Raw genomic sequence first — 23,700 nt, 5'->3', positions numbered from 1 at the left:
CACAGTTTAAAACCAGCAGAAATAAGTTACTTCTATCCACCTTCTCAGATCATCTAAAGCTTGTGCACTTGAATTACACCACCACTTAAATCTTCTGTGTTATATAGTATTCAGCCCTAGTCTGTTGCCCCTTGTTATTTTCAACTTGGGAGTCCAGGTCTATTCAAATTAATTGATGTATTTAGGGATACGTGCTGTTGTGCTAATAACAGGCCCTTCCGGCCCAACAAGCCTGTGCTGTCCAATTGCAACCACGTGTGCAATTAACCTACTATCCGTATGTTTCTGGAATGTGGGAGGAAACCAGAGCACCTTGAGGAAACTCATGCATTTCAGGGGCAGAACATACAAACTCCTTACAGAGGCAGGAATGGAACCTGGGTCGCTGCACTATGATAGTGTTATGCCAGTCACTAAGCTATGAGCAGTTTGCTGACATTGAGGGAAAGGCTCTTGTCGTAGAGTTGGGGAGTGAACAAACTGGGTTCAGTGCAGCATTAGTGTCACTGGATGTTTGACGGTCAGCACTGACTCAGCGGGCTGAATAGCCTTTTTCCATGTTGTATGTCTCAGTGACAAGGCAGCCAACATGCTCTACCCTAAACGGCAAAACAAAGAGAGCTCTGATCACAATCATCAAGAAGCCTGACCCTTACCGCACACACATTCTTTAAAGCAAAGGTCAGCACTAACACAAGAAAGAATCTCTGTGTTGATTCCAGCAAAAGCAAATGGTAAGAATCCACAATTTTTCCAGCTGAAAATGGAAATATTTATCCTCAACTACCAACAAGAAAGCACGTCTCTGTGACAATGAGACAAAGAAGGCCTAGATGTGAAGAGGACATTTCCTGTAGTGGAGGAGTCTAGGACCAGAGGGAAGAGCTTTAGAACAGAGAGACGTCCATCTACAAGAGATAAGGAATTCTTTTACTCAGAGAGTGGTAAATCTGTAGAATTTATTGCCACAGACGGCTGTAGAGAACAAGTCATTGGGTATACTTAAAGCTGAGGCTCGTGGATTCTTAATTAGTCAGGATACCAAAGGTTACGGAGAAAAGGCAGGAGAACATGGTTTAAGAGGGATAATAAATCAGCCATGATGATTTGAACTGTTAGAACAATGTCTGAAATGTTCTACTGTTTTTTTTTTAAATTGATTAGACTCATCTGAATGCACCGCTGTGTAAATTCTAAATTAATTATCACCTGCATCCCAGAAGTCATGAAACACCAACACCAGCAAGTAAAGTCAAAACATTCAGAGTTAATTTGTTTGAATTTTCTGAAGATACCACATTTCCTCTGTGCTGGAAATACTTTCTCTTAAAGAGCAGGGCCAGCGAATGCTCTCAGACCCTAGACTTTCCTACTAATAGAAACATCTTCTTCACATCCACTCTATCCAGGACTTTCAGTATCCAGTAGGTTTCCATGAGATCCCGCTTCATCCTTCTAAACTCCAGGCCCAGAGCCATCAAATGCTCCTGCATAGCAAGAAACAGCAGAGGAATTCAAGCGGGATCAGACAGCATCTGTGGAGAAATAATCTGCCAGAAGTCATGCCGACGAAGTGTTTTGGCTCTACTGATGCTGCTCGATCTGCTGCGTCCTTCCAGCCAACTGCTGCAGATTCCAGCATCTGTAGTCACCTTATCTCTGTTCATAGAACTCAGCGGGCCAAACAGCATCTGTGAGAGGAAGGTTGTGTTTCACTGCGAAACCCTACATCTGAACTGCGAAGGAGAGCAGCAGAGATCACAGAGGGGAAACGAACGAGCATAAAAGGAACAAAACTGTATCGTGTAAACTGAGATAGTGCAAGAGGAAATGCCAAGGTAACAATAGCAGAAGAGGTAATAGCAGAAGAGGGTTCGAGAATGTGGCAGCACCAACGAGAAGGGGACGTGAAAGAAGACGTGACTGGTCGGACAATAGTGGAGAAAAATGCTGTTCTGGAGTCTGGTCGTCCGGACTTTCAAGATCAAAGAGGAGGTGATAACAACGTTTCCCTGGAAACGACGAGGACCCTTCCTCAAAGCAACCCGGTCTGAGGAGACCTTACGGTGAAGCAGCAAAACGGAGACACCAGAGACTGCAGATTGCGGGTAAGTCCGGGCGAATGGCCTCGGCCTAGAATGTCAGCGCAGATGTTGCCCGACCTGCAGTTTCCGTGAATAAGCAGCCTCCAGGACCCCACTGAGTGCCATTGACGACTGGAATATATTAACTTCAACAGAAGTCTGATATGAAATTTCTGAACTCGGGAACTAGATGAACACGATAGAGAGAGTCACGAAACTGCCTGTTGTTGTGAAAAAGTTGGTGACTCCATGTGCAACTCATCCCCTGGATTCTGGTCTAATCAGTGGCCAGAATTCACACCCTTATCCATTAAATAGCGTTACCAATACACAAAGAAAAGAACATGAAATGGAACCCCTACCAATCAATGAAGGCGTCGCAGGACAAATTGAGGAGCCATACACAATAAAGAATAAAATCTCCAAAAGAGCCGCCCCGAAACCTCCGTATCGACAACAGTTTTGCCATGGAACGTGTGGGGGAAGGGTTTAAATTGCGTACACTTCCGGTACAGCGGAGATCTCGGAGGGGGAGGGAAGTGATAGGCTGGCCCTCCTGGAGAGTGGGGGACGTTTGGGAGGACGGACACTTCCGGCCGGCGGTGGGGGCGATGAAGAAGGAGCAGGTGGCCCGCTGTCAGTTCTCCATCTGGTACCCTCTCTTCAGGCAGCACACAATCCGCAGGTGGGCTGTCTGGCGCCGCGGCTTCGGGCGGGGCTGAGGGAGCGCCGCGGGCTCGGGGGCGGGGCCAAGGGAGCACCGTGTGGCCAGGGGCGGGCCCGAGGGAGCGCCACGGGCTCGGGGGCGGGGCTGAGGGAGCACCGCGGGCTCGGGGCGGGGCTGAGGGAGCACTGTGTGGCCAGGGGCGGGGCTGAGGGAGCGCCGCGGGCTCGGGGCGGGGCTGAGGGAGCACTGTGTGGCCAGGGGCTGGGCTGAGGGAGCGCCGCGGGCTCGGGGCGGGGCTGAGGGAGCACCGTGTGGCCAGGGGCGGGCCCGAGGGAGCGCTGCGGGCTCGGGGGCGGGGCTGAGGGAGCGCCGCGGGCTCGGAGCGGGGCTGAGGGAGCGCAGTGTTGCCAGGGGCGGGGCTGAGGGAGCGCCACGGGCTCGGGGGGGGGGTTGAGGGAGCACCGTGTGGCCAGGGGCGGGGCTGAGGGAGCGCCACGGGCTCGGGGCGGGGCTGAGCACCGTGTGGCCAGGGGCGGGGCTGGGAGCGCCACGGGCTCGGGGGCGGGGCTGAGGGAGCGCCGTGTGGTCATGGGCGGGGCTGAGGGAGCGCCGCGGCTCGGGCGGGGATGAGGGAGCGCCACGGGCTCGGGGGCAGGGCTGAGGGAGCACCGTGTGGCCAGGGGTGGGGCTGAGGGAGCGCCACGGGCTCGGGGCGGGGCTGAGGGAGCACCTTACGGCCAGGGGCGGGGCTGGGAGCGCCGCGGGTTCGGGGCAGAGCCGAGGGAGCGCCGTGTGGCCGGGGAATGCGGAACGCCACGTGGCTTGAAAAGGAGTGCTGTGCCCCAAATGGGGCGCGGTGAGGGAGTGTCTACGTGAGGGCGGGGAAGGTTCTGCTGGAGGTGGGGTTTGGTGATGTTGAGAGTGCATGTGGGAGGGGAAGCGAGGGAGCTTTGCGGCACTGAAGCTGAAATGAAGGAGATCTTTTTATGTGACAAAATACAATGAAGTAAAGGAGATCTTTAAGTATGTGACTAAATACACTTCAGACAGAATGAGAGTGAAATAGTAATGTTTGGAGTTTCTGGGGGCACTTCAGAAGACACAGAAAAGATCCATCCAATGATGAAGAAGTATTCTAAAGGAAGGATGTGGCAACTGTGGCTGACAAAAAATAGGCATAATAGGCATAAAAGCAAAATAGGGGGCCTATAATATAGCAAAAATTAGTGGGAAGTTAGAATTGGGAAGCTTTGAGAAACCAATGGAAGGCAACTAAAAAGCCATTAGGAGAGAAAAATATTGAAGTAAGTTATCAAAAGTTTTTTCAGATATAAGGAATAAAAGAGAAGCAAGAATGTATATTGCACCACTGGAAAATGATGCTAGAGAGGTAGTAATGGAGGACAGAGAATTGGCAGACCAACTGAATAGCTATTTTGCACCATTCTTCACTGTGGAGGATACTAACAGTATGCCAGAAATCTGAGTGTCAGGGCAGAAGTGAGTTTACATGCCGTTATGAAGGAGAAGGTGTTGGGGAAGCTGAAAGATCTAAAAGTAGATATATCACCTAGACCAGGTGGATTATACCCCAAGGTTCTGAAAAGTAGCTGATGAGGTTGTAATCATTAGTAATGATTTTTCAAGAAACACTAGATTCTAAAATGGTTCCTGGAGGACTGAAAAACTACAAGTGTCACTTAAGAGGGGAAGGAAGCAGAAGAAAGGAAATTATAGGCTAGTTAGCATGACTTGGGTGGTTGGGAAAATGGAGTCCATTATTAAGAATGAGGTTCAGGGGTACTTGGATGCACATGATAAAGTAGGCCACAGTCACCATGAATTCCTTCAGGAAAAACCTTGCCTAGCAGATCTTTTGGAATCCTTTGAAGAAATAAATGACAGGATAGACAGTCAGTGGATGTTGTTCACTCAAAAGGCCTTTGACAAGGTGCAGCACATAAGGCAGCTTAATAAGCCAATGGTAATACAGAAAAGATGAAAGGGTTGGCTAACTGGCTGGAGGCAGAGTGAGAATAAAGGGGGGGGGGGGAGCGGTTATACTAATTGGCTGCCAGTGGCTGGTTGTGTTCTGTGGAGGTCTGTATTGGGACTGCTTCTTTTCACATTATCTGTTAATAGTTTTAATGATGAAATTGAAGCCTTTGTGACCAAATTTGCAGACAATAGGTGGAGGGGAGGTAATGTCGAGGAAGGACATAAATTGGGAGAATGGATAAGGAAGTAGCCGGTGGAAGTGTATGGTCATGCACTTTGGTAGAAGGAATAAAGGTGTAAACTATTTTCCAAACAGGAAGAAAATTTAAAAATCTGAGGTGCAAATGGACTTGGGAGTCCTTGTGTAAGATGCCACAAAGATTAACTTGCAGGTTGAGTTAGTGAGAAAGGCAAATGCAATGTTAGCATTCATTTTGAGAGGACTAGAATATAAGAGCAAGGACATAATTTTGAAACTTTAAAGGGCATTGGTCAGTTTGCATCTGGAGTATGGAGCTAGGCTACAATCAGTGATATGGCAGTGCTAATTCTATCAACTAGCCGTGCATCAACGGGCCAATTGTCTTCTTTAAAAGACATGTTTTTATTATTAAGCACCTATAGTTTCCTTTGGAGTAATCCTTCCTGAGATTATCTAATCTTGTTTAGAAACAGAATATGTTGGAAATAATCAGCAGCTCGTCAGTGTTTCAATAGCAGGGAGAAAGATTAATTGAAATAGAATGTACAGCACAGTACAGGCCCTTTGGCCCTTGACATTGTGCCTATTCCAAGATCAATCTAATCCTTCCTTTCCACAGAGCTCTCCAGTTTTCTATCTTCCGAATGTATTTAAAGTCTTTAATGTATTTGCCTCTACCACCATTCATGGCAGAGTGTTCCACGCACCCACCTCTTTTTGTATATTTAAAAAGAAGCCTACCTCTGTCATCCCCCTCCTTATACTTTCCTCCGATCTCCTTAACATCATTCCTCCCCCCCACCCCCCCTCCCATTACCCAACCCTGAATTAGCCATTTCTATCCTGGGATAGATTCTCTGGCTGATCACTATGCAAATTGTTATAACATAATAAACCTCTCAAAGAGTGACATCAAATATAAACTTGACACCAAGCTTGTTGGGGCTCCTGACACAAAATTGGCCCAGGAGTGAAATTCAAGGAGATGCAAGAGTATCTGGAGTGAAAAACAAATTTTTGGAGGACCTCAGTGGGTCAGGCAGAATCTGTGGGGGAAGGAGCAGAATGGACAATCAACATTTCAGTTTGAGACCCTCAATCTAGCCTGGATTTTAAAGGTTGAGGTTAACAAAAAAAAAGAATTGGAGAGGCAGGAAGGTTGAGGATGAAATTGGTTTATCTTCAAGGCAGAACTGGCTCATATGAGCCATAAAAGAAAAGCGCGGGGTGGGGGATTATTAGAGCTGTTTTTTTTTAGTAAGAGTGGTAGGTGCGTTGAATGCAGTGGCTGGGTGGTGGTAGAGGCAGAGACGTTAGGATATTTGAGATTCTTAGGCTCATGGATAAAAGACAAATGAAGGTTAGATTGATCTTAGAATAGGTTAAAGGGCCAGCACAACAATGTTGGCCAAAGGGCCTGCTGTAATCACCAGTGGTGGAGCATTTAAAATTTGACATTGAGTAAAAGTGCTGAAGCAATTACAAAATTTATTTTCCATGATCATAAACCCTTGCATTCTTTCACTGAAATATCTTTGCAATCACTTTGTTTACATAGCTTTTCCTCATCTTACAGCATTGTTCTTCCACTCCCACAAAATGTTATTGATTACTTAATGGATGATGGGACTTTGGTGGTTTCCGGAAGGTAAGGATTTAGGAATGTGTGTTTGTGCAGATGTGAATCTGTCGGTGATGGCCTTGATTGTTATTTGCCAAAAAAACTGGTGATTAAATCATCTAAATACCTGAACAGTAATGCTCAATGGTCCAGAAATGGTTCCTTCCCCTCTGCCATCAGATTTCTGAATCATCCACGAATATTATCTCCCAGTTTCTTTCATCAAGCAGTGATAAATCTGTTTAATCCAAATGGCTTTGTGTTCAATCTTATCAGTCAAAGCTAATTGTGGCCTTTCAATATCTGCCTGTTGCAATCACTGCAAAGGACATTAGTCCTTTCACTAATTTAACAATGTATGGCTGCATTAGTGGTCAAATTAGTGACCACTGATCTCAGGGCAGGAGTTTGATTTCCAGCATGCAGAGAGGGGCTTCAAATTCATAAATGTGGATCAGATAAAGTGGAAATCAGATTTATCAATCATGATATTCTGACTGTGGTAAAATCAGTAATGGCCTTCAGGAAAGGGAATAATCTAACCCGCACGCACTCTGGGCCCTTATGACACACCAGAACAGATTCAGACTTGTCTAATCTTCATTGTGAAAGATGTATCTATATTAGTAAATTGTATTTATGAAAATGTTAAATATTCACTTTTATGTCTTGAATTCTGAAATGTACACTCATCAACCAATATTTTTAATTTAACGTAGAATGTGCCTGGAAAATGCATTTGGTCTCCAGTGGTGTAGGGAAACATTTCTGTTTTGATAGTTATTAAGTTTCCACACGTTTTCCTAATAACTTTATTGTACTGATTTTATTCTTAAGTTTTCTTTTTATTTTTCTTGATTTGTAACACCGTACATTTCTGATCTTTGTTTTCATGAGAGATTTGTTTCCAATTGATACAGAACTGAAGTCCCAAGTTGTTCACATACAAATGAAGACTGTGATGAGGAGCAGGATATACAGGTCTCTATTATTGCCTCAACTAAACCTTGTTCCATTGTTGGTGCTACATCTTTGCCTTAAGTGCTCTGAATTATTGGTTTCATTATAAGTCTTGTTTTCTAATTAGCTTTTTGTACCTTTCATACAGTGGTCAGACGATGAGAATGTGACTACTCTTACAGTAAGTAGCTGACATTTTAATTTATTGTCTTATTTAGAAATACAGCATGGTAACAGCTCCAATGAGCCCATATTGACCAATTGTACCCATGTGACCTGTTAACCCATATGTCTTTTGAATGGGACAAACCTGAAGCACCCAGAGGCCACCCACACGGTCATGAGGAGCATGTATGAACTCCTTACAGACTGCGACAGAATTGAACCTGGACTGGTGGTGCTGTAAAGCATTACGCTAGCACCACACTACCATGTTGCCCCGCTACCATATTATCCCATTATTAGTGTATTGGATAAATATCTTTTGGTATTTGTTTGTTTCTAGGACAAAGAAAACTATTCAGGTAAAGGGATTGCAGCTTCCTGTGCTTTACTTAAGCTCGTCATAGAGTTAAGCATATGGCATTAACGGAACGTGTACACTTTGAAATTTACAATAAATTGTATATTTATCTTAGAGTAGCAACTGGTGTGCTTTGGATAAACACCGCTATATTATGGTGTTTTATTATCATTTACATTTAACTTTAATGATTTTCTTTCCAATATGTAGGCTCCAGAATTTCCAGATTTTGCAGCGCAAGTACAGGAAGCTATAAATTCTCTTGGAGGTAGCGTATTTCCAAAGCTAAATTGGAGTGCCCCTCAGGTAAGAGAATGCTGGACAACTTTGCTCTATTTTATGTTTGGGTTTTCTACAGTTCAGTCTGTCTCAGGGATATCTTTAATGAAAAAGATGCCACTTTGTAAACACAAGGTATTCTGCAAATGTTAGAAATCTTGAGAAGCACAAAATGCTGGAGGTCTCAGTAAATGGAGGGGAATAAACAGGTAACATTTCAAATGCCATTTTGTATTTCTTTTAGATCTATGTTTAATTAAGTTGCTTTGTATTAGTATTTGCCCAAATAGTGGTAATTTATTCAGTTGTATGGTAATTCTGTGTAGTCATTACACTGCTCATAAACCAGCCTTGCATTTCATGTAAACATTGCTGAATTGAGGGTGAGAAGATTTTTTTTTTATTCAGTTGACAGCTAGAATATTGGAAAAGGACAATTTTAAGTGGTTACTAAAGCCAGGTTATTCCCATAAGACCACAAGATATGATAGCAGAATTAGGCCATATAGCCCATCAAGTCTGCTCTGCCATTTCATTGGGCTAATTCATTTCCCTCTCAGCCTCAGTCTCCTGCCTTTTCTTTGTAATCCTTCATGCCCTGACTAATCAAGAATCTATTAACCTCTGCCTTAAATATACCAAGGACTTGGCCTCTACAGCTGCCTGTGGCAAGGAATTCCACAGATTCACCACCCTTTGGTTAAAGAAATTTCCCCAGCATGGAAAACATCCTCTCAACATGCACTCTATCGAGGCCTTTCCACATTGATTAGGTTTCGATGAGAACCCCCCCCCCCCCCACCCCATTCTTCTGAATTCCAGTGAGTACAGGACTTGAGTAATCAATTGGTCCTAATATGGTAACCCTTTCATTCCTGGAATCATTCTTATGAACCTCCTCTGAACTCACGCCAATGTTAGCACATCCTCTTAGATAAGGGGCCCAAAACTGCTCACAGTACTCCAACTGAGGCCTTACCAGTGCCCTATAAAGCTTCAACACTACATCCTTGCTTTTATATTCTAGTCATCTCGAAATGAATGCTACTAGTCTCTGGCAGCCAACCATATAAGGCTTCTTTTATTCCCAATCTTTGCTTCCTGCCTGTCAGCCAATCTTCAATACGTACCAGTACCTTTCCTGTAATGAACTCCTATCTTAGCAGTCTCATATGATGTATTTTGTCAAAGACATTCTGAAAATCCAAGTGCACAACATCCACCAATTCTCCTTTGTCTATCCTGTTTGTTATTTCTTTATAGAATTCCAACAGATCTGTGGGGAAATATTTCTTTTTTGGCCTATTTCATCATGAGCGTCCAAGTATCCTGAAGACACATACTAACAATCGACACCCAACCATGGCCTATAATTTTCTTTCTTCTGTCTGTCTCCCTTCTGAGAATGGAGTGACATTTGCAATTTTCCAGTCCTCTGGAGCCATGCCAGAATATATTGATTCTTGAAAGATCATTACTAATGTCTCAACAATCTCTTCAGGTACCTCTTCAAGAACCCTGGGGTAGACCATCTGGTTCAGTTGATTTATCTACCTTCAGAACTATCTGCTTACCAAGCACCTTCTGCCTAGTAATGGCAACTTCACTCGCTTCTGCCCCCAACACTCTCAAACTTCTGGCTTACCACTAGTGTCTTCCACATTGAAAACTAATGCAAAATACTTATCCATTTCATCCACCATTTCCTTGTCCCTCATTATCACCACTACTGCATCATTTTCCAGTGGCATGCTATCTACTCTCGCCTCTCATTTACTTTTCATCTATATGAAGACACTTTTGTTATCCTTTTTGATATTTTTGGACAGCTTACCTTTGACTTTTTCTCATTGCCTTCTGTTGATTTTTTTTTAAAGCTTCTGAATCCTCTCACTTCCCACTAACTTTCGCTATATCATATGCCCTTTCTTTGGCTTTTGTTGGGTTTGACTTTCCTTGTCAGCCATGGTTGTGTCATCCTGCCTTTACAATCCTACTTCTTTGGGCTAGATCTATCCTGCAAGTTCTGAATTGCTCTTAGAAATTCCAGCCATTGCTGCTCTGCTGTCACTTCTGCTGCTAATGTCTCCTTCCAATCAACTTTAACCAGCTCCTCGCTCATGTCCCTAATTCCCTTTACTCCATTGTAATACTGATACATCTGACTTTAGCTTCTCCCTCTCAAATTGCAGGGTAAATTCTATTATGGTCACTTATCCCTAAGGGTTCCTTTACCTTAAGCTCTCTAATCCCATTTCATTGCACAACACCCACGAGCTGCTCTAAAAAGCCATCTTATAGGCATTCTACAAATTCCCCTTCTTGGGATCCAGCACCAACCTAATTTTCTCAATCGGTCTGCATATTAAAACCTCTCTTGACTATCACTAACATTGCCCTTTTGATATGCCTTTTCCATCTCTTGTTGTAATTTGTAGCCACATCTTTGTTATTGTTTGAAGGCCAGTATATAACTTCCATTAGCATCTTTTTTACCCTTGCAGTTTCTTAGCTGTACCCACAAGGATTCTGCGCCTATCAATCCTTTGTCACCTCTTTCTAAGTGTTTGATTTCATTTTTTTACCAACAGGGCCACCCCACTCTCTCTGCCTACCTATCTGTCCTTTTGATACAATGTGTACCCTTGGATGTTAAGCTCTCAGCTATATTTTTCTTTCTGCTGTGACTCAGTGATGCCCACGTCATACCTGCCGATCTCTAACTGTGCTACAAGTTCATCTAACCTTATTCCTTAAACTGCGTGCATTCAAATGTAACACCTTCAGTCCCGTATGCATCAACCTTTTAAATGTTGTCCCCCTTTTATACTGCAACTCATCCATTGCCTGCAATTTTGCCCAATCATTGGCCTATCCTTGCTAGCAGTCTCAATACACACTTCCTCTGTAAGCCAACTGCCGAGACTCAGCTCTATCACTCCAGTTCCCATACCCCTGCCAAATTAGTTAAAGCCCTCCCGAACAGCTGTAGCAAACCTGCGCACAAAGATATTGGATCCCCTCGGGTTCAGGTGTAATGCATCCCTTTTGTACAGGTCGTACCTTCCCCAGAAGAGATCCCAATGATTCAGAAATATGGACCCCTACCCCCTGCACCAATTCAGTAGTCACACATTTATCTGCTGAATGCTCCCATTCTTTCCCTCACTAGTGTTTTTCACAGGCAGTAATAGAGATTACTAGCCTGGCATTCTGCTTTTCAGCTTTTTACCTAGCTCCCTATATTCTCTCTACGGGACCAACTCGCCTTTCTTACCTGTGTCATTCGTGCCAATATGTACCAAAACTTCTGGCTGCTGACCCACTGCCTTTAGAATGCTGTGGATCGGACCTGAGACTTCCCTGACCCTGGCTCCTGGGAGGCAACATACCAGCTGGGTGTCTCTATCACGTCCACAGAATCTTGTTTCTATTACCCTAACTGTGGAATCTTCTATCACTACTGCAATTCTCTTCACCTCTTTTCTGAGCCTCAGTGTCAGAGACCTGGTCATTGCAGCTTCCCTGTGCTAGGTCAACCTGTCAACCGTATCCAAATTGGTATATTTATTATTGAGGGGAATGGCCACAGAGAAACTCTGTACTTCCTTCTGGTGGCCACCCAGATACCTGCTTCCTGCAACCTGGGGGTGACTACCTACTTATAGCTCCTACCTATAATTTTCTCAGTCTCCTGTATGAACCAAATGTCATTGAGCTTCAGCTCCTGTTCATTAACACATTCTCTAAGGAGCCACAGCTTGGTAGACCTGGTGCAGATGTGGTTATTTGGGAAGCTGTAGGTCTCCCAGACTCCCCTCATCTTACACAAAGTACACAACACTACCCCAGAGTCATTCTCACTGTTCTAACTACTCCCTAACAGACAAGGAATGAAAATAAAGAACAAGAAACTTAGCTTATATTTACCTTGCCCAAGACTGATGAGCCAAGGCCAGTGACTCCCCAGTCCAACACTGGTCAACTCCCAACAACTGCCGCTCCAGTTACCCCTGCTTTATTTTTATTCGTCCTTGCTAATGAATCCCATTCACTGATTGGCTGCAGTGTATTATCTTCCCATTGATTTTGAAACACAGATTCAGGTTAAACACATGAGAACTCAGAAAATTGGATGGAATTTATAGTTAAGGTACCAGTGCAGGGGTAACTACAGTGGACTGACAGGATGAATTTGCTGTGATCTCTTTGTGAGGAATAAATCTGATTGAGGGCAGGAGGAGAAATAAATTAAGGGGAGTGGGTGGGGGGGTGATCTGGGGAGGGGTGGGGTCTAACTAGAATGGTTAACTAATTGTTCCTATGCCAACAGATCCCATTCTAGAATTCTTAGCTAAAGCCCCTGTACCTTGCTATTCTGTGTACTTTAAAAAACTTTAATATCATAGTATTGAAACAGACCATTCAGCTCTTCACATCCATGCTAGCCAGTGGGCATGGGTGTGTAGTGGTTAACACAATCACTTTACAGTGCCAGCAATCGCTGACCAGAGTTTGATTCCCATCACTGCTTTTAAGGTGTTTGTACATTTTCCATGTGGGTTTCCTCTGGGTTTCCCGGTTTTCTCCCACATTCCAAAGACATACAGGTAAGAGTTACTAAGTTGTGGGCATGTTATGTTGGTGCTGGACTCAATGTTAAATAATTTTATATGTAAACATGTAAAATGTATGTGAATATGTACGCAGCACCATCTTGTTCTTCTAGATAGTACTGTGTACAGCAGCCATGTGTGTACTCTGAATTAGCAATGTAATTTTCTGCTTATCTCTCTACTTCTTTCTGCACTTCTCTTACAAGAAGCTGAAAGTCACATCTGGTATGATCAACTGACTCTTGAACATCAGAAAGATGGCATTCAGTCATAAGGTGCTGCCTTTCTTCTACTGGGACCCCCTGCTTGATGTGTGTCTACCCAAGCCAGAAGTCTTGGATAAATAGTTCACTTGTGTGTTGCTCTCTGCGCAAGGGATAAAGCCTTCGCCTCCGGAGACCAACAGGAGCTCAAGAGATGCATGATGATTTATGTAGAGCCATCAAGGTAGCAAAACAGCGACAAGGACAAAATCCAGTCTCAACTCTGTGAGAATGACACATGCAATGTAGACAATGACTGCACACCATCGCAGACTTCAAGAGGAAACACAGCAGCAGACCCAACATTGCCGCCTTGCTCCCAGACGAGCTAAATGTTTTTTACTTTTGATTCGAGGCTGATAAGACTGAACCCTTGAGGAGAGCTGCTTCTCGGTCATCTTGGAGGCTGAGGTACACAGTACATTCCAACATGCCACCAGCCGCAAGGCAGCGAGGTCAGACGGCATCCCAGGATGGGTCCTCAAAGTGTGTATGGAACAGTTGGCTGGTGTGTTTACAGACATTTTTAATCTCTCCCTCTCCCAGTGTGTAGTGCCCTCCTGTTTCAAATCGTCCCATCATTGTTCCTGTACCGAAGAAAACCAAGGCAGCATGTCTGAACGATTGGCGCCCTTTGCACTCTCCTTAATTATAAGCAAGTGCTTTGAGAGGCTGGTTAAAGACTACATCTGCAGCATGCTACCACCCATACTGGACACCGTACAATTAGCCTACTAATGGAACTGGTCTACCAATGACGCCATAGCCACAGCACTACACACTGTCCTCACTCACCTGGAAAAGAGGGATGCATACACTAGAATGCTGTTCTTGGACTGCAGTTCAGCATTCAACACCCTCCAGACTTGACAGGAAGCTCAGAGACCTTGACCTGCACCCCACTTTGAGCAAGTGGATCGCCAACAAGTCGTAGAGATGGGCTCCCTCACTTCTGACCCTCAACAAAAGTGCCTCCAAGGTTGAGTCCTGAGTCGTCTCCTCCACACCCTTTACATCTATGACTATGCTGTCACACACAGCTTCAATCTGCTGATCAAATTTGCAGATGACATGATGTTGATCAGCCTTATTTCTAGCTACAGAGGAGAGGTTAACATCCTGACACAGTGGTGTCAAGTTAACAATGTCTCCTTAAATGTCCAGAAAATAAGAGTTGATCATGGATTACAGGAGGAATGGAGACAGGTTCACCCTGATCAACATCAGTGGGACTGCAGTTGAGAGGGTGAGTAGTTTCAAGTTCCTCAGTATACACATCACTGAAGATCTCACCTGGACTGTACACACTGGTTGTGTGGCAGGAAAAGCAGAAGAGCATCTCTTCCACTTCAGGTGACTGAAGAAGTTCAGCATGAGCCCCAAGTTCTCAAGATCTACAGGGCACCACTGAGAGCAGCCTGATTGGCTGTATCATTGCCTAGTTTGGGAACTGCACCAACCTTGATCACTGGGCACTGCAAAGAGTGGTGTGGACAGTCCAGCGGTTCTGTGGATGTGAACTTCCACTGAGGCCATTTACAGCAGCAGGTGTATAAAGAAGGCTGGAAGATCATCAGGGAAACCGGCTACCCCAACCATAAACTGTTTCAGCTGCTTCCATCTGGCAAACAGTACCACAGCATTAAAGCCAGGACCAACAGGCTATGGGACAGCTTCTTTCTACAAGCCATCAGACTTACAAAATTCACACATCTGTACATTGCAACGGAGTCATAATGCAAAGATTTTTACTCCCTCACGTTCTGGGACAGATGTAAGATTTAAATAAATAAATTCAAATTCAAATGACAGTTTTTTGCTTATAGTAGAAAGGAAAAGTTTGTGAACTCTTTGCAATTACCTGGTTTTTTGCATTAATTCCTCATAAAATGTGGTCTGATCTTAATCTAAGTCACAATAACAGATAATACAATCTACGTAAACTAGTAACACAAGCAATTGAACTACATCTTGTCAGTTCTGAGTACACCACTTAAACAATCACAATCTAGGTTCAAAAAAGTATGTGAACCTCTGGGGTAATGCCTTCTATAAAAGCTTACTTAGTGTCAGGTTCCCAATCAATGGATACTGAAGGAAGTGAAAAAGAAACCAAGGGTAACAGCAAAAGACCTGCAGATACCTCTAGAACTTGCTAAAGTCTCTTTCATGTGTCCACTATAAGAAAAACATTGAACAAGAATGATGTTCATGGAAGGACACCATGGAAGGAAGTTTGCTTATCAAAAAAGACATTGCTGCACATCTCAAGTTTTCAAATGATCACCTTCCACAACGCTTCTGGGACAATGTTCTGTGGACAGATGAGACAAAAGTTGAACTTTTTGGCAGAAATGCACACTGTTATGTTTGGAGGTAAAGGGGCACTGCTCCACAACAACAAAACTTCATCCCAACTATGAAGCATGGTGGAAGGAGCATCATGGTTTGGGGCTGCTTTGCTATCTCGGCATGGACTGCTTGAGGGAACAGTGAAATCAAAATTGTATCAAGACATTTTACAGGAGAATGTCAGGATAGCAGTCCATCACCTTAAGCTTAATAGAAGCTGGATAATGCAACAAGACAATGATCTGAAACTCAAGAGTAAATCGACAACAGAATGGTTTAAAAAGAAGCAAATTCATGTTTTGGAATGGCCAAGTCAAAGTCCGGACCTTCACACAATTGAGATGCAGTAGCATGACCTATAGAGAGCTCTTCATGCAAGAACTCTCAAATATTGATGAACTGAAACAGTTTTGTATGAAGGAATGGTCTTAAATTCCTCCTTGCCATTGTGCAAGTCTGATCAGCAGCTACAGGAAATGTTTGGTCGAGGTTTTTGCTGCTGACCAGCTATTAAGTGCAAGGGTTCACATTTTCCAGCTTGGACTGTAAATGATTAAACAGTGTGTTCAATAAAGACATGAGAAGTATAATTGTTTGTGTGTTACTAGTTTGGGCAGATTGTGTTTTTCTGTTATTGAAACTTAGATGAAGATCAGACCATATTTTATGAGTAATTAATGCAGAAAACCAGGTAATTGAAAATGGTTCACAAACTTTTTCTTGAAACTGTATGTGAGGGTAAAGGAATCTGAAATATAGTTGGGTAAAACACAGCCTTGACTTTTTAGAGAGCAGAGTTCATGTGAGAGGCTGAACTCCTGTTCTACGTGTGGTGTTTTATTTATTTTTATTTACTTAGTGATACAGCACAGAGTCAGACCTTCCAGCCGTTCGAGTCACGCCACCCCAGCATCCGCCAACAAACCCGATTAACCCTAACCTAATCACAGGACAATTTACAATGAGCAGCTAATCTATCCTACACGCCTTTGGACTGTGGGAGTAAACTGGAAGATCCAGAAAAAACTTGCGCATTCCACAGGGAGGACACACAGAGACTCTCTACAGAATGATGCCGGAATTGAACTATGAACTCTGGGACACCCCAGGCTGTAATTGCACTGCGCTAACTGCTGTGCTACCGTGGTGCTTATAGGCTAGGAATCGGACTATTGCCTGTATAAGTTCCCTATTTATTATATTTACCATCTAATTATAAGAACAATTATTTATAATGAAGTCTTCTATGGGATTTAATCCAAGAGTAAACTCGTCACTGACCTTTGAATGCAGAACAGAGGCTTAGACTCTGTCCTGTTCCCTAATTCACCCACGTCCCTGTTCCTAAACCCTAACCGGATCCCTATCTCCTCTGTCTGTCCCTAAAACCATCCCTACAAGCCAAAAAAAAAATCCCAAGATACACTCTTCATTTTCTACTTTTATCTTTTATGCCCTGTGTACAATTATTATTCACTGTTTCCACATACCCAGTTTGCAGGATATAAGGTTTGAAGTTCAAAATTCATGAAATTATATTTTGCTTACCTTTTAATGAAAATCAGCCAAGTGCTTGTCCAGTTGAGGGGAGGGAATGTGAAATGCTCACTAATGTCAGTATGCTCTGTTTGATCAAATGACCAAGCCCACAATCTCTTTGTCTTCTCCCATTTTTAGGATGCCCAGTGGATTGCAATGAACGGCTCTCTCAAGTGCAGAAACCTGAGTGACATCTTCCTGCTCTTGAAAAGCTCTGACTTTGTTATGCATGACCTGACTCAACCGTACGTACCAGCGTCTTTGATATTTCTACCTTCAAGGAGTTTGGTTTTATTGATTGAGTTGAATATCTTGTCCAGCCATTTTCTTTCCATTGTTTCTGTTCCTGAAAGTGTTGACTTCTTGAAGCAGTGGGCTTTTGTATGTAGGTTCAAGCCATGAGTAGTAAAGGCCTATTAGCATGTAAGATCATTACAGTGGTACGATAACATTGACAAGGTGACACAGTGGTGTAGTGGTTAGCGCGACGCTCTACAGTGCCAACGATTTGGGTTCAAAAGTATGTTTTGATATACATGTATCAAATAAAGCTGATCTTTAATCAATGATTTAGCAAATGAGCTGGTATTTTGTGAGTTAGGGAAGAGGCTTGTTTTGCTGCTGTTGTTTTGTTCTGCTGAACGTGGTAGTCGTGTTATGTTGCTTCTGGAATCTGTGGTGACATTTGAGGGCTGCCCCTAGTGCTTGCCTAGATTGTGTTGGCTGTTAAGGCAAACAACACATTTTACCATATACTTGCACATTCATGTGACAGTTAACTAAATCTTAATCGGCAGCCAAAACCTTAACTTGACTTCTTCTTGATGGAGGTGTACAAGATGATAAAGGGCCTGGATCAAGTGGACAACCAGAAGCTTTTCCCCAGGATGTAAATGGCTAACATGACGGGGCGTAATTTTAAGGTGATTAGAGGAAAATATGGGAGGGATGTCAAGGGTAGTTCTTTTTACACAGTTGTGAGTGCATGAAATACCCTGCAAGGGTGGAGGTAGAGCCAGATGCCTTAGGGACATTTAAGAGACTTTTAGATAGGTACTTGAATGATTGAAAAAATGGAGGGCCAGGTGAAATGGAAGGGTTCGATTGATCTTGGAGTAGGTCAGCACATTATGGGCCAAAGGGTCTGTACTGTGCTGTACTGTTTGATGTTCTTCATTTTATCAGGTCTGATGTGTGATGAGAAAAACTCTTCCCTTGCCCAGATGGGTGTCACTCTGACATTCAAAGCCTAGTGTCATTATGAGTCAATCTGCGTTCCCTCCACTCCTTGTGCACAAATGCTGGGATGTAACTGGTAGAGTGGATAGGGGAGAGCCAGTGGATGTGGTATATTTAGATTTTCAAAAGGCTTTTGACAAGGTCCCACACGGGAGATTAGTGTGCAAACTTAAAGCACACGGTATTGGGGGTATGGTATTGATGTGGATAGAGAATTAGTTGGCAGACAAGAAGCAAAGAGTGGGAGTAAACGGGACCTTTTCAGAATGGCAGGCATAACTAGTGGGGTACTGCAAGGTTCAGTGCTGGGACCCCAGTTGTTTACAATATATATTAATGATTTAGACGAGGGAATTAAATGCAGCATCTCCAAGTTTGCGGATGACACGAAGCTGGGCGGCGGTGTTAGCTGTGAGGAGGATGCTAAGAGGATGCAGGGTGACTTGGATAGGTTAGGTGAGTGGGCAAATTCATGGCAGATGCAACTTAATGTGGATTAATGTGAGGTTATCCACTTTGGTTGCAAGAACAGGAAAACAGATTATTATCTGAATGGTGGCCAATTAGGAAAAGGAGAGGTGCAACGAGACCTGGGTGTCATTGTACACCAGTCATTGAAGGTGGGCATGCAGGTACAGCAGGCGGTGAAAAAGGCAAATGGTATGTTGGCATTCATAGCAAAAGGATTTGAGTACAGGAGCAGGGAGGTTCTACTGTAGTTGTACAAGGCCTTGGTGAGACCACGCCTAGACTATTGTGTGCTGTTTTGGTCCCCTAATTTGAGGAAAGACATTCTTGCCATAGAGGGAGTACAGAGAAGGTTCACCAGATTGATTCCTGGGACGGCAGGACTTTCATATGAAGAAAGGCTGGATCGTCTAGGCTTATAGTCACTGGAATTTAGAAGATTGAGGGGGGATCTTATTGAAGTGTATAAAATTCTAAAGGGATTGGACAGTCTAGATGCAGGAAGATTGTTTCCGATGCTGGGGAAGTCCAGAACGAGGGGTCACAGTTTAAGGATAAAGGGGAAGCCTCTTAGGACTGAGATGAGGAAAACTTCTTTGTGAATCTGTGGAATTCTCTGCCACAGGAAACAGTTGAGGCCGGTTCATTGGCTATATTTAAGAGGAAGTTAGATATGGCCCTTGTGGCTAAAGGGATCAGGGGGTATGGAGAGAAAGCAGGTAAAGGGTTCTGAGTTGGATGATCAGCCATGATCATACTGAATGGCGGTGCAGGCTCGAAGGGTCGAATGGCCTACTCCTGCACCTATTTTCTATGTTTCTAAGTGTATTGTCTATGTAATGCAGTGCTGCAACCCCCACACTTATGGACAGGGCAGAAGCAGCAGGTACTTGGGAACATCACACTGGGTTTAGAAATACAGCATAATAACCATCTCTTCCTGACCAGTGAATGCATGGCACACAAATACACCCATACTATCCCCATGCATCTTTGGAATGTGGGAGATATCCGGAATACCCACTTGGTCACGGAGAATGTACAAACTCCCTTGCACTCAGTGGCAAATTGATCCCTGGTTGCTGGCGCTGTAACGCTGCTAGATAGATTTTGTTGCACTGCCTATCAAAATTGCTATGGGACTTGCCACACAGACTGCAGCAGTTGAAATAGCAAGTGCTGGCTCAACTCGGGGAAGTCAGTGCTCGGCTTGCCTGATGTCTATGCGCCACAGAAGAGAACGAAAATAATCAGAAGAGCTACATTGATGCGTACAACACAGTCCAAGTGCCCCCCTTTGGTCTTCTGCCATTTTGAGCAGCTTGTGCATCCTAAATCAATGTTTTCATTTAACTACTTTGCAAATCTGTCCAGTTGTAAGGTTGGAGGGAATATACTATGTATTTTCCCTGAGTGATCAGCAGTGATCAATGTTGCTTACAGCTTAAACATGAGATTCTGTAGATATGGAAAAGTTCAGAGTAACACGTACAAAATGTTCAGTGATGAAGGGTCTTGGCCCGAAACGTCAACTGTTTTTCTCCTCCATAGATGCTGCCTGACCTGCTGAACTCCTCCACCTTGTTGTTATTTCTACCACAGTCCGTTATTCAGGAAAGCTCTTGACTGATTTTAAATCTTTCATTTGGGATATTTTGTTTTGCTTCACACTGTTGATTGAAAGTTGCATGAGACTGATTTGGAGGACAAAATACCTGCCACTCTTCCAAAGAAACACCCTCTCAATTCAGTTGTATTTGGACCATGCCCACTTTGAACACAATTCAGTGCATGTTATTATCGAAATTACTGATAGTTCAGACATCATACATAACATTGCTAACAGTCTTCTCCATGTCCTTTTTAAACCTTGTTAGACAGGTTCTAAAAAATTAAAAAAAAACCCTATCATTGTGATCATTCTGATGAACTGAATAGTTAATTAATTCTGTTTAATGTTCGCTTTCTTATTCACCCAGATTTCTTCACTGTACTGATGATTCACCAGATCCCAAAATTGACACACAGGTAAGGCAGACTTTGGTTTCAGGTCTATTATATTTGCCATTTCTCTGAATCTGAGCTGTAATGCACCACACTGTGTCAGTGGTTCAAGCTGGTGGTGATAGTGGTGTAATGGTGTGGCATACGTTTGACCTCTTAATGCCAATTGAGCATCGTTTAAATGCCACAGCCTGCCTGAGTATTGTCACTGACTGTGTGCATGCCTTCATGGCCAGTCTACCCATCTTCTAATGGCATCTTACGGCAGGATAACACACCGTGTCACAAAGCACACATCAACTCAGGCTGCTTCTAATAACATGACAATGAGTTCAGTGTACTCCAAATGCCTCCACGGTCACCAGATCACAATCCAATAGAGCACCTTTGCGATGTGGTGGGAAATTTGCAGCCAACCTATCTGTAGCAACTACCTGATGCTATATATCAACATGGACAGGAATCTTTAAGGAATGTTTCTAGCAGCTTGTTGAAACCATATCATGAAGGATTCAGTCTGTTCTGGGGGCAAAGAAGGTGGGTGGAAGGGTTTCCTACCCCGCACTGGAAGAGTGTACCTAATAAAGTGGCCATTGAGTGAGTGTGTGTGTGTGTGTGTGTGTGTGTGTGTGTGTGTGTATGTTTGTGCTGCATAATTTTTATCTGTTTGTAATTTAAAGTAGATTTTTTCGTCTTCCACTGTACTGCGGCCACAGAACAGCAAATTTCACAACATAAACTACAAGAAAATCTGTAGATGATGGAAATTCAAGCAACACACACACACACAATGCTGGAGAAACTCAGAAGGCCAGGCAGTATCTGTGGCGAGAAAAGTAAAACAGTCGACGTTTCAGGCAGAGACCCTTCATCCATCACTGACAGTCCTGATGAAGGGTCTCAGCCCAAAATGTTGACTATTCACAAATTATGCGACATATCAGTGATAAACCTTATTGTGATTCAGGGATGCTTACTTGTTTTATTCAGGTAGGCTGCTGTCTAGGATCTAAATGCCCTTTATTGCAGAATGTTCCAATTCAAGAGCCTTCTCAGAAGTTTTGTGGTCTTTGATATTTATGCTAGTACCAATTATTCATCACTGACAAAATCCTGTAGCTGTGTGAGTTTTCTCTGGGTGCTCCAGTTTCCTGACATGTGTGTTGATAGATTATTTGCCCATTGTAAATTGTTCCCACTTTGTAGGTGAGTGCTGGAATCTGGATGGCATGGATGAGACTATGGTTGGAAGAAAAGGGGTTAATGCAGTTGGGTGAAACAAGTACTGCTGATGCTGGAAATCTAAAAATTTAAAAGATAGAAGATGGACCAACTTTTTTGTCACATGCGACATACAATGAAATGTGTCATTTTCCATTAAATCAAATTAGTGAGGCTTGTGCTAGACACCACACAAAAAAATGAAGTAGGGAATATTCAGCAGGTCAGGCTGCATGTGTATTGACAGCTAATGCTTCAGGTTGCAGAGAAGACCACTTGTTAGAGTCGTGAAGGAGAGCAGGTTGAAAGCAGCATGGTTGTGTAGTGGTTAGCTTAGCAATACTACAGCAGCAGCAACCAGTTCAGCTATGCTGCTGTAATTTGTATGTTCTCTGTGACTGCGTGGGTTTCCTCCGGTGCTCCAGGTTCCTACTTCTTCTTGAAGACGTAGGGTTTAATTGGCCACATAGGTGTAATTGCATGATGCGGACTCGTTGGGTCAATTGGTCTATCATTGTGCAGTATCTTTAAATAAATAAAAATAAAATAAATAAACTGGAACAGGGGGTGGGAGGAGAGGAGATTCCCGATAAGGTTAAAGTGAGGTGATCATGAGGATAAACTGTAGTACTCAGTGAGTGAGTGGGAACATTTAGAGAGTGTGTGACATAGAAAGAAGTGTAGTTGTAAAATGCAGAGCAGAAGAACATGCCTGGCAGGTCAAGATGGGCATGTCCTCCACTTCCAGAGAAGAAGATTCAAAAATAAAAGGCTGAGTCAGCATCACAGATGGATGACTGATGTGGACCCAATTTGGCATTGAAACCCAATGTGCCCATGTGGAGGATGCGCTGTTCCTTAAGCCTGTGTACAGTACAAGAGAGCACAGAGAATGATAGGTCAGAATGGAATGGAGACAAACTTGCAGCCAATGATAAGTTCAGGGTCATCTGAGCATACTGAATGTGATGCTCTTCCAAATGTTCAATGTACCTGTTCTAGGTTTCTCCCATGTCATTTTGATCAGTAACCGACGCAGTCTGAGGATGTGCTAGGGGCAACCTTCAAATGTCGCCATACTTCCAGCGCCAGGATAGCATGCATACAATTTACTGACCATTACCTGCACATCTTTTGGAATGTGGGAGGCAAACAGAGTACCCAGAGGAAACCAGTCATGGGGAGAGCAAGCAAACTCCTTAAAGTAATGGGAATTGAACCCAGGTCTTCTGATCACTGGCATTCTAAAGCATTGTGCTAGCCACTACAGTACCATGCAGTGCTGGAATATATCTGTGACACTGCTGATGCTTTCCGCCATTTAACTGTTTCCAATCTCAATAGATTCCACTGCACCATGGCCATACAATCTTTCCTACTCCTTTTGTAGTCAAGAAAGTCAATTATATACGAGAAGATGCAACTTAAGACTTTGATTAAGAGATTCTTTAAAATCCCCCAGGACAGAATAATTTATGCAAGCTGACATATCTAAGTGGGATGTAACAAAATTTGCTTGACTCATTGATCGAGGTCCTAACTGGCAATGGGCCTCTTGGCTTTCTTAAAATCAAAAGATGTAATGCTGAGGCTTCATAAGACATTAGATTGCTTTTGAGTATTGTGAGCAGTTTTGGCCCCATAGCTAAGAGAGGATATGCTGA

At 43.5% G+C, this 23,700-nt stretch overlaps 1 protein-coding gene across 1 annotated transcript in view; it reads left to right on the top strand.

Annotated features, from left to right (window-relative positions):
* Nucleotides 1-2,607: 2,607 nt before the first annotated feature.
* Nucleotides 2,608-23,700, top strand: part of cdc123 (cell division cycle 123 homolog (S. cerevisiae)) — a 31,022-nt gene continuing 9,929 nt past the window's right edge. The window contains exons 1-7 of the mRNA XM_059987286.1: nucleotides 2,608-2,769; nucleotides 6,528-6,599; nucleotides 7,493-7,553; nucleotides 7,681-7,713; nucleotides 8,266-8,361; nucleotides 17,243-17,349; nucleotides 20,791-20,839. Of these exons, the coding sequence (XP_059843269.1) occupies nucleotides 2,696-2,769; nucleotides 6,528-6,599; nucleotides 7,493-7,553; nucleotides 7,681-7,713; nucleotides 8,266-8,361; nucleotides 17,243-17,349; nucleotides 20,791-20,839 (492 nt within the window). The 5' untranslated portion in view covers nucleotides 2,608-2,695. The remainder of the gene's footprint in view (nucleotides 2,770-6,527; nucleotides 6,600-7,492; nucleotides 7,554-7,680; nucleotides 7,714-8,265; nucleotides 8,362-17,242; nucleotides 17,350-20,790; nucleotides 20,840-23,700) is intronic.

This window comes from Hypanus sabinus, chromosome 13 (genome assembly GCF_030144855.1).
Source record: "Hypanus sabinus isolate sHypSab1 chromosome 13, sHypSab1.hap1, whole genome shotgun sequence".
NCBI classification, from domain to species: Eukaryota; Metazoa; Chordata; class Chondrichthyes; order Myliobatiformes; family Dasyatidae; genus Hypanus; species Hypanus sabinus.
The sequence above is the reverse complement of the archived record's forward strand: the minus strand, read 5'-3'. Positions and strand labels throughout refer to the sequence as shown.